The sequence below is a fragment of the Bufo gargarizans genome, chromosome 2, assembly GCF_014858855.1.
Source record: "Bufo gargarizans isolate SCDJY-AF-19 chromosome 2, ASM1485885v1, whole genome shotgun sequence".
Classification (NCBI taxonomy): Eukaryota; Metazoa; Chordata; class Amphibia; order Anura; family Bufonidae; genus Bufo; species Bufo gargarizans.
The window spans coordinates 38,008,997-38,025,634 of NC_058081.1; the positions used below are offsets into that span (position 1 = coordinate 38,008,997).

The 16,638-nt window shown below is 46.5% G+C and overlaps 1 protein-coding gene across 2 annotated transcripts in view; it reads left to right on the plus strand.

Annotated features, from left to right (window-relative positions):
- Nucleotides 1-16,638, plus strand: part of COL5A3 (collagen type V alpha 3 chain) — a 219,994-nt gene that overhangs the window by 157,690 nt on the left and 45,666 nt on the right. For both annotated transcript variants that reach the window (XM_044278772.1, XM_044278773.1), the window contains 8 exons: nt 1,724-1,777; nt 2,271-2,315; nt 2,463-2,516; nt 2,728-2,772; nt 3,884-3,937; nt 7,130-7,183; nt 10,685-10,738; nt 10,821-10,928. In XM_044278772.1, coding sequence (XP_044134707.1) covers nt 1,724-1,777; nt 2,271-2,315; nt 2,463-2,516; nt 2,728-2,772; nt 3,884-3,937; nt 7,130-7,183; nt 10,685-10,738; nt 10,821-10,928 — 468 coding nt within the window. The remainder of the gene's footprint in view (nt 1-1,723; nt 1,778-2,270; nt 2,316-2,462; nt 2,517-2,727; nt 2,773-3,883; nt 3,938-7,129; nt 7,184-10,684; nt 10,739-10,820; nt 10,929-16,638) is intronic.

The following is a 16,638-nucleotide window of genomic DNA, read 5'->3' on the forward strand; positions in this document are numbered from 1 at the left end:
TGAATAAAGTTGGCACATTATTGAAGGGCTCTATGACAAGCAGCTGACTCAACAAAAAGGGGCCCACTTTTCTTACCAGAGGGTGGCAAGCTGTCTTTGTTTGGCCCTGTCAATATTATGAACAGGCAAATTTTTAAAATCTTAGGTAATAAAGAAAGGTGGTCACAATAGGTCAATCAGTGCAAGCATTTCTACGGCATATGAAAGTCATTCAGGAGAGTCCTCTTCTTGGGAACCCTCTCTATTAGCCAGAGCGGAGGACTACTGCAAGAAAATCACTCTATGTGACAATGTATTTCATATATTTTCCTTTTTCTCTAAAGTACATAAAATGTATATTTTAAGTACCGTATTTTTCGCCGTATAAGACGCACTTTTTCTTCCCCCAAAATGGGGGAGAAATGCCCCTGCGTCTTATACGGCGAATGCAGTCAGTTTTACATCGCTGGCAGCGATGTAAAGAGAGCGAGGACTCGGGGAGGGACTGGGAGGAGGAGCTGGGGCCGGCAATAGCGGCGGGGCGGTGCAGTCACTGTACTAAAGGCCCGCCCCGCCGCTCCGGTGTACTAATAAAATATGGCATATTCAATGAATGGTTATTCAAATATGCCCCTTTATGCTTAATAGTACCTTAAATCCTTAGCGCTTCAGTAGTATGCAGGCTGGGCGGGCGGCAGCGTAACTCCCTGATGTCACGTGCCTGCGCCGCCTACTTTATGAATGAAGCAGGCGGCGCAGGCAAGTGACGTCAGTGAGTGACGCGCCGCGCCGCGCCGGCTGCCCGGCCTGCCGGCATTGTACTGAAGCGCTTCGGATTTAAGGTACTTTTAGGAATAAAGAGGCATATTTAAAAACTATTAATTGAATAAGACATATGATATTAGTATACAGGAGCGGCGGGGGATCTGTGGATGGCACAGTTATGGGCTGGGAGGGTCTGTGGATTACACATGTATAACAGTGCCATCCACAGATCCCCCCCTGTAACAGTGCCAGCCACAGATCCCCCTGTAACAGTGAAAGCCACAGATCCCCCTGTAACAGTAAAAGCCACAGATCCCCCCATAACAGTGTCTGTCATCCACAGTTCCCCCCTAACAGTGTCCGTCATCCACAGTTCCCCCCTAACAGTGTCCGTCATCCACAGTTCCCCCCTAACAGTGTCCGTCATCCACAGTTCCCCCCATAACAGTGTCCGTCATCCACAGTTCCCCCCATAACAGTGTCCGTCATCCACAGTTCCCCCCATAACAGTGTCCGTCATCCACAGTTCCCCCCATAACAGTGTCCGTCATCCACAGTTCCCCCCATAACAGTGTCCGTCATCCACAGTTCCCCCCATAACAGTGTCCGTCATCCACAGTTCCCCCCATAACAGTGTCCGTCATCCACAGATCCCCCCATAAGTGTCCGTCATCCACAGATCCCCCCATAACAGTGTCCGTCATCTACAGATCCCCCCATAACAGTGTCCGTCATCCACAGATCCCCCCATAACAGTGTCCGTCATCCACAGATCCCCAGTAATAGTGCCATCCACAGACCACCTAGTTCCAAACCCACAGCACACCTTTTGGTTAAAAATATTTTTTTTCTTATTTTCCTCCCCAAAAACCTAGGTGCGTCTTATACGCCGGTGCGTCTTATACGGCGAAAAATACGGTAGGTATTTCTCTATTAACATATCTAAGAATGGCACTGATTTACTAACTTTGCCTTGCAGGGGTCCACAGGGTTTCCTGGACCATTGGGTATGGCTGGAGAGAAGGGCAAGAGGGTAAGTTTCCAACAATCTTTCGGGTTTGGGTGAGGTGAAGATATTGTCTGAGGAGCTGCTATTTACTCAGATCATCTTCTACATCAACAATTGACCCTTTTAGAGCAACATACACCCCAGCCGTATTTTAAAGCACTTTAGTGCCTGCATATAAAGGCTTAGAATGGCTTTTGACTTCTAGGAAAGAGCACTAATGGAGGGGAGGCCTAGTTTTTGTGCCTCCGTGATTTGCCCATTGGGCTGCCACTTGGTGTAATTTTGGCAATGATTTTAGACAAAACCCCTTTAGAATCCCTTTAGAATAAAGGCACCAATCTAAAGGAAAGCCTGTCCTTATCCCTGGCTCCCTTTAAGTCTAAAGCCTAACGCGGCCTTTTACTGAGGGCAGTGTTATATCTGTTGGTAAGCATTTAAAGTGTTTTACAGCCATAAAAGAATAGCAGCTCACCTGAGTTTTTGCTACCATGATGATTGCTATTTGTTCTCCATTTAGGGAAGAGGTGGACAGCCTGGACAAGCCGGACAGCGTGGACCTTCGGTAAGAACATTACATATTAGTATATCATACACCATATTGATTTACTTTATCTCCACCTTCTCTCTCAAAAATGGGCTGATATTGATAGGCGCAGAAGGAGATTGCACCCTAAATCTTGAATTATGATTGTTTTTGATGTTTCATTAGGGTACCAGAGGTGAAAGAGGTCAGCGAGGGCCAACCGGAAAACCTGGTCTGAAGGTGCGTGTTCCTCTAGCTTGTTTAGGGCACACTGTAATTTAGACACAAAGTCAGTTGACATGTTCAACATGAAGTTTAGCTAGAGAGTCTTTAAAACAGTCAGTGCCCTCCATGGATTTTAGACCTATGGGGGTGAGATCTACTGCCCAGGACCATGGCACACCAGCTAGTATCCATAATGACATCAATGAGACTGTCTTCTGTTTTGCAGGGTGACTCAGGTCATGATGGTGTTCCAGGACCTGCTGGTGAAAAGGTGAGTTATGGGATTCTGCAGGGTATGTCTATGTCTAAGCAGGGCATATTTGGGCTTTGTATCAGATTACTATAGCTACTGTGGGGTTTCGCTTTGGTAGACAGGATTAGCGGACGCAGTATAGAGGCAACAACAAGTTCTTTGGATCAAACAGTTCAGTGTTTTATTCACACATTAGGCAAGTGACAAAACAAGCAGTCATAATCAAACAAAAAGTCACCTTGCGGTGTTAGTGGTAATTCACGCCATGCGGCATTCTGCCTCAAAGAGTCCTTGACTATAGCAGCACCAACCTGTTTTCACGCCAAACAGGTAGCAAGCCTTCATCCAGACAGAAGGCTTCCAGATACCAACACAGAGTTCTGGCTTCTGAGTCCAGCTGCCTATTCAAGGACAGCCAGGTGCTGCCAAAACCCAGACTGGCACTTAAAATCCGGTCCGGTATTTGACTTCACCTGGCTGTAAATCAGCCCAGCAGCACATGCTGGGAGGAAATACCTGTTTTCCCAGACAAAACCTCTCACTGTGTCACACTACATGGAGAAATACGTTACATAGAATACAGGACACAAAGTTCAGAATGGTCTACTCCCTCCTATAGACAACCATGTTTAAGACAGTTAAAGGGGTTCTGCACTTTTTTTTAACTGATGATCTATCCTCTGGATAGATCATCAACTTCTGATCGGCAGGGGTCCGACACCCAGGACCCCCGCCGATCAGCTGTCTGAGAAGGCAACGGCGCTCCAGAAGCGCCGCGGCCTTCTCACTGTTTACCGCCGGCCCACTGACGTCACGACTAGTATCAACTAGCGTGGGCGGGGCTAAGCTCCATTCAAGTGAACAGAGCTTTGCCCCGCCCACGCTAGTTGATACTAGTCGTGACATCACTGGGCCAGCGGTAAACAGTGAGAAGGCCACAGCGCTACTGGAGCGCCGTTGCCTTCTCAATCAGCTGATCGGCGGAGGTCCCGGGTGTCGGACCCCTGCCGATCAGATGCTGATGATCTATCCAGAGGATAGATCATCAGTTAAAACAAAGTGCAGAACCTCTTTAAAGTTCTTGCAGACATAGTCATACAAAATAATTTCTTTTGTCTTATACTTGTAGGGACCATTAGGGCCTCCAGGACCAGTTGGATTTGCAGGACCAAAAGGACCCAATGTAAGTAACCAATACAATTACCTAATATTTTTTTGGCTTACAGTTAAGGCAACTTTACACAGGCCTTAATCTACCAGATAATCACTAACGAGCATTCATAGGAACACTCGTTAGCCATTATCTGGTGGTGTTAAGGTGCTGGCGATTACCAGATGAACGAGCGAAATGCTCATTCGTCAGGTAAAATGCTCATTTGTGCATGCACCTAAATCATCATTTGCCGTCAGCAGATCGAGCCAACTAAACAGCCTCTGCTGCCAGCAAACATCAAGTCTGTATGGGGATGAGTGATGGCATTAGCGATCACTTCTCCTCATACTGTGGAGGAGATAGCAGTCTCCTTCACTGATGAGCAGGTGCTTGTTTGATGCTTCCTTCCCGACAATCACCTACTGAATTGTGCCATGTAAAGGGACCTTTAAAGGGTTTGTCTGACTTCAGCAAGTGGCATTTATCATGTAGAGAAAGTTAATACAAGGCACTTACTAATGTAACGTGATTCTCCATATTGCCTCCTTTGCTGGCTGGATTCATTTTTCCATCACATTATACGCTGCTTGTTTCCATGGTTATGACCACCCTGCAATCCATCAGTGGTGGCCGTGCTTGCACACTATAGGAAAAAACGCTGGCTTCTCTGGTGGCCGGGACCATGGGAGCGCACATAGGCTGGTGCTTTTTCCTATAGTGTGCAAGCACGACCACCACTGATGGATTGCAGGGTGGTTGTAACCATGGAAGCGAGTAGTGTATAATGTGATGGGAAAATTAATCCAGCCAACAAAGGAGGCAATATGGAGAATAACAATACATTAGTAACAACCTTGTATTAACTTCCTCTACATCATAAATGCTATCTGATGAAGTGAGGCAACCCCTTTAAAGGTACCTGTCAAGCATAATGCTTGTGATAAGATATGGAGTCTAGATGGTTAAACGTCTCTGTATGCAATAGTGACCAAAGTAAAAGCTCAACCACTTTAGCTAAGTCTACGTTCACATCTGCATTCAGAAATCCGGCAACTGTTCTGGCAGTGGAACAGCCTGCTGGAGTTCACCGTATCTGGCATAGCCAGATAATGTCGTACGCCGTCGGATCCCTATTGACTATAACGGGATCCAAAGGGCATCCAGGCGCTTTCCAAAAGAAATGGCGGCTTTCAGATGGACAAAAATGTTGTGCATGCAGGACGAAAGCCGGCGTTGATGTAAAAAAACGGATGGATCACAGTGTAGTCAATGGGGATGTGGGGGTTCACAGCATTATTCGGCTACGGTTGCGGTGAACCCTGGCAGACTGTTTTTCTTTACACAAACAAATAAAAAAATGGCGTTATGTTAAACAGGCAGGAAGTGCTGAAACCCATATGCAGTTGTACATGTATATACAGGGGAGCAAAACCTGCACTTGTGGCCCGTTGCTAATGGCGATCCCCAGCGAAAATGTATACAGTGGAGGATGCCCGCAGCGAACCACAAGTACCACAATAGACATCCTACACAAGATAGCAATTATGTGGATGTGATAACCAATATAGCAATATAATAACATTTCCAAAGACAGGTTCACTCTGCGGTCTTACTAAACCCTCATACTGATGCTAAATTTTAGAGATTAGCCAAAATATCCTACTGTGGAGGACATGTCTAAGCCCGAGCACCGCGCCAAGGTTTCTCAAGTAGCTCGGGTCCTAACACTCACCTACCTGAGCCGTATGGGCAATACCAGGGGCCAGTGGGCGAATTACAGGAGCGTGAGGTCCGACTCACAGACCACTCACCAGTTAACTCCAGCATCTACCATGCTAGCAATGGGAGGGGGGAGGTGAGTCCCACTCAAGACTGGCTGATAAGGCCCAGGCTTCACAGGTGCACCCAAATGTAGCCTGTGGATGGAAAACAGGCACATTTAAATTGGAGCAGCAGTCCTGAGGGGTGGTGACTTAATCAGAGAACCAGTCCTCCCCTATGATATTACAGTAGCATGGCTGGTCTGGGCTTCTCCCATTACACTAACCAATGGTCTGTTCCTGGGTTTGCATGTTTATCTAGGCCTATCGCGAGAACATTAGAGCTGTCATTCTGCCAGTCATTCCAGTCCTTCATCTACTACTCTAATGAGGAATACTTTGCAGATAAACCCTTCCTTGTGCAGCAGAGTCATAAACTGACATTACTGCTGCAGGGAGACACTGCTTTGTATTTAATATGCAATGGCATATTACCGATGAAATGAAACAGCCAACAACAGCCCTTGCCACATCCACTTTCCGAAAAGTGGAGAGGGCGGCGAAAAAGGTCACTTGCGACTATTTTAAAAAAACAACACAATTTAAGATTTTTAACGCCACTTTTCTGGCGAAACTAAATGATAAATCTCCCCCAAGGTTTTTATGATGTGGGGTTTTCTTTCTCTTTTTACCGCAACAAAAAAATAGAATGTGCAAACCCAGTCTAGCTGAACAGTTTCTTTTTTAGGTTCCCATCCAGAATACAGCCGATCGCTAGGGGTCACCTTGTGATCTTGTTATCAACCCATTGGTGGTGTTTTCCGTGATGGATGTGGGCGTTCAACTGCTGGGACCACAAAAAAGGCGGCCCTCGATTCCCCTTTGTGAATGGAGCGGTAGTGCGCTTGTGTTACTACCACTCCATTTACTTCTATGGGACTAATGGTGATAGCCGAGCGCTGTAATCAGCAGTCCCATAGAGAGTTAATAAAACAATGGTCATGCATGCGCACTAGTGCTCCACTCACACAGGGGACTTTGGGGGGACATTCTACTGATCAGTGGAGGTTGCAGCAGTTGGATCCACAGCAATTATACAGGTATCGCTTACTTTGTGGATAGGTGATAAATGTTCATTGGCCATCCTTTAAAGGGGTTGTCCGGTATTTTTATATTGATGGCCTAGCCTCAGGATAGGTCATCAATATCTGATCAATGAAGGTCCAACTCCAAGCGCTGTGGTCTCTTCAAACAGCTAATCGGTGGGGGCACCAAGAGTCAGACCCTTCGCCAATCAGATATTCATGACCCATCCTGAGGATAGGCCATCAATATAAAATCCCAGACAACCCCTTTAAGTTGATTTCTATTTTTCTACTATGCTCAGTTTTTGACTCTTTCTATAATTATTAGTAAATGGCTAATTTGTACATTTTAACTGACGTCTGTGCTTTCTCATAAGGGTATCCCTGGGAAAGATGGCTTACCTGGACATGCGGGCCAACGGGGAGAGACGGTGAGTTTAATATGTTGTATGACGTGAAATCTTGATTGGATAAGAGGTCTAAATGTTCATTTTTTGGAATGGGAGGGGGGGTTGTTGGTACAAAGTATTTTTGAATGTGAATTTTATTATTCTATGGAAAGATCTCCACCCAAAATGGAAACATTTGGTTTGGATATAGTTGGATGAGGATTAAAAAATAATAAATTTCTGTGTTCTGATGTTACAGATCATGAGTTTAAACAGGACGATATATGTATATTGATACTGGAAGGCTAGTGAAAAGAGTAGAGCTGTGACATATTCTAGGTCGGGGGACTAGATTAGGCAAAAAGCCAACACTAGACTATACAAACAGATAAGGCTCTCTATGAAGCACCCATGCAACTTCCTATCTACATCATTTTCTGTGGACTGTATTAGTCTATAGAAATATTTCTGTCGATTAACTCCCATTCATTGTGGCCTTCCCTAACATGGGCTAGAGTTGTGGTCTCTAAAAAAAAAAAAATCTAATCTTTACGGTGACCACAAAACTATATGATCATGTATTTTTCCTCAATTTTAGGCCTCATGCACACAAACGTTTTTTTTTTTTCTTCCGTGGGTCTTCCTTGATTTTTGGAGGATCCACGGACATGAAGGAAAGTAAAAAATAAATCGTTTTGATGTCCGCCTGGCCGTGCGGACCCAAACGGATCCGTCCTGACTTACAATGCAAGTAAATGGGGACGGATCCGTTTGACGTTGACAAAAATCTGGTGCAATTGCATACGGATCTGTCCCCCATTGACTTTCAATGTAAAGTCAGGATTCCCTATTATACCATCGGATCGGAGTTTTCTCCAATCCGATGGTATATTTTAACTTGAAGCGTCCCCATCACCATGGGAACGCCTCTATGTTAGAATATACCATCGGATTTGAGTTAGATCGTAAAACTCAGATCCGACAGTATATTCTAACACAGAGGCGTTCCTATAGTAATGGGGACGCTTCAAGTTAGAATATACTACGAACTGTGTACATGACTGCCCCCTGCTGCCTGGCAGCACCCGATCTCTTACAGGGGGCTGTGATCAGCACAATTAACCCCTCAGGTGCCGCACCTGAGGGGTTAATTGTGCGTATCATAGCCCCCTGTAAGAGATCAGGGGCTGCCAGGCAGCAGGGGGCAGACCCCCCTCCCTCCCCAGTTTTAATTTCATTGGTGGCCAGTGTGCGGCCCGCCCCACCCCCCCTCCCTCTACTGTATTAATTTCATTGGTGGCCAGTTCGGCCCCCCCCCCCTCCCTCTTTTGTATTAATTTCATTGGTCGCCAGTGCGTCCCCCCCGGCCCCCCCTCCCTCCCACTATTGCATTAATTTTATTGGTGTCCAGTGTGCGGCCTCCCCCCCCCCACCGGATCATTGGTGGCAGCGGAGAGTTCCGATCGGAGTCCCAGTTTAATAGCTGGGGCTCCGATCGGTAACCATGGCAACCAGGACACTACTCCAGTGCTACTGCACTGGCCACCAATGAAATTAATACAATAGAGAGAGGGGGGGGGCCGGGGGGGTCCGCACTGGCCACCAATGAAATTAATACAATAAAGGGAGGGAGGGGGGCCGGGGGGGGCCGCACTGGCCACCAATGAAATTAATACAATAGAGGGAGGGAGGGGGGCCGCACTGGCCACCAATGAAATTAAAACTGGGGAGGGAGGGGGTCTGCCCCCTGCTGCCTGGCAGCCCCTGATCTCTTACAGCGGGCTATGATACGCACAATAAACCCCTTGGGTGCGGCATCTGAGGGGTTAATTGTGCGGATCACAGCCCCCTGTAAGAGATCGGGTGCTGCCAGGCAGCAGGGGGCAGTCATGTACACAGTTCGTAGTATACTCTAACTAGAAGCGTCCCCATCACTATGGGAACGCCTCTGTGTTAGAATATACTGTGGGATCTGAGTTTTCACGAAGTGAAAACTCAGCTCTGAAAAAGCTTTTATGCAGACGGATCTTCGGATCCGTCTGTATGAAAGTAACCTACAGCCACGGATCACGGACGTGGATGCCAATCTTGTGTGCATCCGTGTTTTTTCACGGACCCATTGACTTGAATGGGTCCGTGAACCGTTGTCCGTCAAAAAAATAGGACAGGTCATATTTTTTTGACGGACAGGAAACACGGATCACGGCCGCTGATGAACAACGATGCATTTTCCGAGTTTTGAAAGTCAATGGGTCCGCAGAAAATCACGGAAAAAGAAACAACGGCCACGGATGCACACAACGGTCGTGTGCATGAGGCCTTACTATATTACTATGTAAAATATCTTTATAACAAATCTCTTCTCTTTGGAAATGCCAGAGAATAAAACTCTCCCAATCTGGTTAGAAGTCCTGCCCGATGGTGGCACCTCACCATTTTGGGACCACAAAATCCTGATGTACACATAGATTGTATACATCAGGGATGGCCAACCTGAGGCTCTCCAGCTGTTGCAAAACTACAACTCCCGGCATGCCCAGACTAACTACAGCTATCAGCCTACAGCAGGGCAGGGTGGGAGTTGTAGTTTTACAACAGCTGAAGAGCCGCAGGTTGGCCATCCCTGGTATACATGATAGCCCCACCTTAGTTTTTGGTATGTGCAATATATCTACAGCTGACAACAATTGGCCAGTGCAACCATTGCATTAGTACCCTAATCACCCACCATTCATTTTGAAGTTCAGCTGCATCTTCTGACACCGAAACTCATGCCGATTTTAAATGCCATGTGCCAGCTGTGAAGCCTAAGCCTAAAGCTAGCCATACCAAACCATTTTCAGTGGGACTAACTGGCCATCTGCCATAGAGATGGGTCAGGTATGTTGGATTCAAACATGCCTGATCCCTTTGTTCTCAACTGAGATAAACCACAGCCAGAGAAATACTAACTTACTCCTCCCTCCCCATGCATGCATGTGTATGGGGGGTCGGAAGTAATATCAGCCGAACTAACACCAGCTAAAAGGTGTTTAGTCAAAAGCTATCAGAAGTGTGTGGCTAACTTTACTCTAATTCCTATAAGGACCAGATCAACTAATGTGATTGCAACTAGATATTGTTGGCATTTTCGGAACAATTTGGCACATCTACTTTAAAATAATAATAATAATCCACTGCACCTAGGTTGTCAAGGGTTATGGTTTTGCGGGACAATAGGCATGGCTTAGCAGGGCTTGGGCTAAGACACAACAATTTACTTCAAAATTATACCCAAATTTTGGCATAAAATTCCAACTTAAAAACTTTGGCATAAAATTCCAACTAAGCCAACCGATAAGTGGTGTAAGATTACATAAAGTGTCCAGGCCTGCATCACATTTATTATCCAGCATTAGTCACTTACGAAAAAAATTGGCGCATCTTTAAACTGCCTGGTCCAAGTTTACACTGTCTACATTTTAAATGGGGTAAATCTGCTCTAATCTCAATATTTACTTACCATCAGGAATCTGACATTTCTTATCCTATCTAATGTAACAGGGCTTTCAAGGCAAAACAGGACTTCCGGGGCCAGCTGGAGTTGTCGGACCACAAGTATGTATGATATCAACAAAAAACCCTGATATTTAACTTTCTGTGATCTTGATATAGTGATGATTTGTGCTCTCATCATTAGGGAAAATCTGGAGAAACAGGCCCTATGGGAGAGAGAGGTCACCCAGGATCACCAGGATCTCCCGGTGAACATGGATTGCCAGGTGCTGCCGGACGTGAGGGTGCAAAGGTAAATACCTGATCCACAATGTTATCAACAGCTAAAACGTACAGTCATGTAGGATAATGACTCTGATGATGTTCTTACAGTACTGATGGGGGGTCACAAACTTAAAAGAAAATTGAAAAGTACATATAGGTGGTCTAAAATGCTGCAACTTATAATAACACATTGCCTTCATAGGATTACACACTTCATATGTTTTCTACCCCTAATTACAACAATGGTAGTAGGAGAATCCAAGGAGAAGGAGCCCCTTTTGGTACTGGTTTAAACCATCACACTTTCATCTTGAGACAGGAGAGCCTGCGTTCTGTGTGGGACACAAAGATCCTGTTAGCCCTTCAGGTGTCTCACTTTCTTTGTCATCATTGTAGTAGAAGTCCTGAAAAGGTCGCACCACCCATCAAGAGTGAGACCAATTTCTCTGGCAGAGGTTCTTTCCACAAGTGTAACTCTATGCTATGTATGACTTTGCAGCCATGGAAAGCTTCCACTGCTTTATAGAACATAACGTTGAATATGTCAAAATGTATTGTAATATAGTAGGGCACACCTACATTTAGTAACACATATATATAGTTTGTCCCCATGTGTTACTGAATGTAGGTGTGCCCTACTATATTACATACATTTTTACATAGTAACGAAGATTGGGTGAATCTTTTTTTAGTAGGTGCACCCTTCCCATATACTGAACAATAGGTGAGCCATCTCCTACCAATTACTCTTGAATAACATTGAATATACTTATGTTTGGTCTTTGATGGAAAACCTTTTCACTTTATGCCATTTCTTCCTCAGGATTTTCCACCTGAAATTATTTTTCCAACCCCCACATTATTTTGAGAAGTGTTTTTGAAGAAACAAACTAACTTGTACGATGAGGCCTTCAGATAGTTGTCAATAACACTACCGTAATGTACAGTATCTCCTGACATCTTTACACTATACTATCAGAAGACAGGTAGGATCTGGGAGTAGATAACATCAACGAGGTGGAAACCCAACAAATTCCCCCTAAGTAAATAGCTTTCTTTAGTCTAGAAGTCTTTTAGTCAAGGAATGAATTACAAATCTACTTCTCCAAACACCCCATTTATGGAGACACAATCTCCAATTTTATTATGGCTGAAATATTTTCCCATCCTTTTATAGCCTCTAAAATTTTACTCCCACATTGGCGAGAGAATATTCTCCTCATTATCTCTAGAAACACAGTGCACTGAACAACAGATGCAGATAGGTATTAAAAACAAAAATAGGAGGGGGGCGTGGCTAACTGCCGACATGGCTGGACGTGTCTGAGAGCAGCTCCGGCTCCATAAGTTCCATCCTGCTTAATCCTGAGCTGGCATCAAAGATTTTTTTGCCTAAACCTAAGCTACAGATCCCATAGAGGTCGTGCATTACTATTATGGGTCCCAGCAAGGCGCAACAGGCGGCGGATCGCCTGAAGGAGTTCGCCCGCCAAGACTCGCAACATGGCGCTGCCGCTACCTCCTCTCCTCGTGCACCGCTCACCAGGGGACAAGTCGGACAGGCCTCAACGGCGGAACCGGAGGGAGAGCCTGAACTCACTCTGCAGGTCTCCCACAGTCAGCTAATGGCTGCCATTATGGGGTGCCAGTCGTCGCTTACAGGAAAGATTGAAGAGGTCAGAGTAGACCTGGGCCTCCTGCGTCACGATGTCCAACAGCTAAGAGAGAGGGTCCGACTCACAGAGGAGAGGGTGTCAGAGTTGGAAGACTCGACCAGACCCCTGGCAGCGAGGGTGACTGCGGTGGAGGGTGCGGTTGAACTATGGCGTCAGAAATGTGACGACCTAGAAAACCGATCGAGGAGGAATAACGTCCGCATACTGGGAATGCCTGAGAGGACCGAGGGATCTGATCCCGCTACATTTCTGGAGGGATGGTTTCAATCTACGTTTCCAGATGCGTCCTTCTCGGCGGCCTTTGCGGTGGAGAGAGCCCATCGGGTCCCAGCTCGGATGCCCCCACCAGGGGCCCCACCAAGACCACTCCTTGCCCGTATGCTCAACTGGCGGGACCGCGACCTCATCCTATCTAAGGCCAGAATCAAACAGACCATCACCCTCGGATCTGCTAACATCTCCTTGTATCCGGACTTCTCAGCAGAACTACAGAAGAAAAGAGCTACGTTTACATCTATAAAGAAACGCCTGAGGGACATGGATTTACAATATTCTATGGCCTATCCGGCCCGACTGAGAATTCTGGATGGCGGGAAATCGCTCTTCTTCAACAGCCCCAGGGAGGCCGAGGACTGGCTCGTGGTGAGACCCCGGAATGCGCCCTAGAGAAGGGGGGACAATCCTGTGTTGGAAATTATACTTGTTCAAATCCTGGGACTACCTCTTATTATTTTTTTCCATTGTCCTACTACTCTGAGTATACACGATTCTGCTGGTCTCCAGGCAGACCTCTCTTCTGATGTTCCACGGGTGTGAGGGGCCCGTGAGTATGCCCGTGATATATCTCAGATTATGCTTTAGGTTTAATGAGCCACTAGCCAAGCTTACTATTGATATTGGGAGCCAGCGCTCTCACCTGCACTTGTTTGTATTATCTCTACTCTGTGCAGGTCCTCCGTTAACATGGTCACTAATGTTAAGTGCTTCACATGTGGGTTTCCTGGACCAGCACACTCATTAATGTTAGGCCAAATCCCATGGCACCTATAACATATATGTCCTGGAACGTGCGTGGTCTGGGAGGCCCCAGGAAACGTATGGCGGTATTTGCACAAATTCGGGTATACAACCCGCACATATTGTGCCTCCAGGAGACCCACATCACAGCAGATACAGAGGGAAGATTGCGTAAACCCTGGGTGCAATGGTTAAGGAGCGCATATGGCACGTCACACTCTAGGGGTGTTTCCGTACTGGTACATCGCTCAGTACGGTGGGAGGTACATCAAGAGGTGGTGGACCCTGAGGGCCAGTACATCTTTATCTATGCACATTTAAATGGCGCGCCCTATGTTATAATTAATGTGTACATACCTCCTCCTGCCAACCTCTCTGTTCTGCAGGCCGCAGCCAGCTTCGCGGCTCAATTCCCATACTCCAGGGTGATGTGCATGGGTGACCTTAATATGGTAGGGAATGAGGTAATAGATAGATTTCAGGCCAACCCGCGTGCGGACGACACGCAGACGGGTGCTACGCGGCTTGGTCGGTTCATCTCGGAGCTGGGGTGGCTAGACGTGTGGAGGGAAAGGAATCCATCCAGCAGGGAATTCTCATGTTTTACACCCTCCAAGGGGGCGCTATCCAGGATTGACTATCTGTTGTGTGATGCACAGGCCTATCTTGCAATAGAGAATGTGAAGTATATGCCTCAGGGACCGTCTGATCATGCGCCTATCGTGGGAACTCTGACCTCTTCTGAGGGCGAGTCACGTGGCAACAATCTGCGCATTCACCCATTCTGGCTGTCCCTGATAAATATGAACGATCGTATACCTGACCAGCTAAGAGCATTCCTGGACTTGAATGCGGTAGGAGACGGTGACCCTCTTATAATGTGGGATACCCTGAAAGCTTATGTGAGAGGATGCGCTAAGTCATCCATATCGTATCTTAAAAAAACCGCGAGGCTTAAGGAAGAGGAGTTGTGTGCGTTATGTAAGGCAGCTGAGATTGCGTATGTATCTGACCCCACCGAAGGAACTAGACTAGACTGGATGCAGAAGGGTAGACAATACCTGTTATGCTTACAGGAAAAGAGCGATCGCAAGCTCTTCTTTCTCAAACAACAAGCCTTTGAACAGGGTGGCAAGACAGGGAAGATCCTAGCACAGGTTATCAGACGTAACACTATGGCCCCTCCGATTATCCGCATACAGAACGAGGACGGATCTGTGGTGGAGGAGCCTGGAGGAATTTTGAATAGGTTTAGGGAGTTCTATAGTGAATTATACTCTTCAAGAACCCATTATACCCTGCCTGCACTCCGGGCATACTTGGGTGAGGTGGATCATCCTCAATTATCTCCCTTGGATAGGGGGATTCTTGATGAAGAGATCACGCTGGAGGAGGTAGTGGCTGCAATAAAGGGTCTAAACTTGGGTAAGTCTCCGGGCCCGGACGGCATCCCCCTGGAGATGTACTCGAAATATGGGGATATTTTAGGGCCTCATCTACGTGGAATGTATATTTCCTCCCTGGAGAGGGGGTGTCTTCCGGACTCCCTGTATGATGCCTCTATTGTGGTTCTCTTAAAGCCAGATAAAAATCCAATGGAGTGTGGCTCTTATCGCCCAATATCACTTTTGAACCTAGATTACAAAATTCTGACTAAAGTCCTTGCGAATAGGTTAAATAAAGTCATCACTTCAATAGTCCATGAGGATCAATCCGGCTTTATACCGGGCCGGTCCACCTCTAGCAACATTAGGAGAGCCCAGGTGGTGGCGCAGGTGGGTTGCACGAACGATAGACAGTGGGCCTTGGCATCCTTAGATACAGCCAAGGCATTCGACTCCATTGAGTGGGAGTTCTTGCTGCACACCCTAGAAAGTTTTGGCTTTGGCCCCACTTTCATCAAATGGATTAAGGTGCTTTACCATCGGCCTACTGCTAATATAATGATTAATGGCTCGTCATCCCCTACATTTTCCTTGCAAAGAGGTACTCGGCAGGGATGTCCCTTATCCCCATTGCTGTTTGCAGTGGCAATTGAACATCTAGCCATCAGAATACGACAGGATAGGGTTTTCAAGGGGGTATCAGTAGGTGGTAGAGAAGACAGATTAGGGTTATACGCAGATGACCTTATCCTATTTTTGGACGATGTGGACTCATCCCTGCCTAGAGCAATTGACTTGATTGACCAATTTGGTGATTTCTCCGGCCTCCGTATTAATTGGTCCAAGTCGGCCCTCATGCCCTTATGGTCGCCGGACTGGCCTACGATTTACCATAACCTCATGGTGGTGAATCATTTTAAGTACCTCGGTATCATAATTACCAAGGAACCAACGTTGTCACACCAACTCAACATTGTTCCTATTGAATCTTACGCTATAGACAAGTTCAAGTCCTGGAGCACATTGCCTTTATCAGTCATGGGCAGATTGAACCTTGTTAAAATGGTTCTCCTACCTAAAGCATTGTACTTATTAGAACACGCGTGCACCCCAGTTCCGAGGACCTTTTTTGTGAGGCTGCATTCGATTGTGGCAAAATTCGTGTGGGGTAAAGAGAGAAGGAAGCTGGCTCTTGACATTCTGCAGAGGGGTTGGCAGCAGGGAGGGGCGGCGATGCCTGATTTCTTTTTGTATTTCTTGGCAGGTCAGCTCAGATTCTTGGCTGCATGGGTCTCGCAGACTCCCATTCCGAATTCTGAATTCTACTTAAGATACCATCTGGGTCTCTCTACCCTGTGGCCGGTTTTAGAAAACTTGCAGACAATAGAGGGTCGATTACTACCCATACACAGATTAGCCAATCAGGTGTGGAGAGCTGCCAAGTTCCAACAATACCGGGACTTTCCTGACGATATAGTATTATGGGACAACCCTATGTTCCCCCACTTGAGACAATGTGAGGGAAGGGTTATCTGGGAAAACTGCGGCATCTTCACGTTGAGGGACTTGTATGAGAAGGGGGTCCTCCATTCGTTTTCTCAGCTCCAGGAGAAGTTTGGGGTGTTAAGACCCCAATTTTATAGGTACCTACAGCTACGAC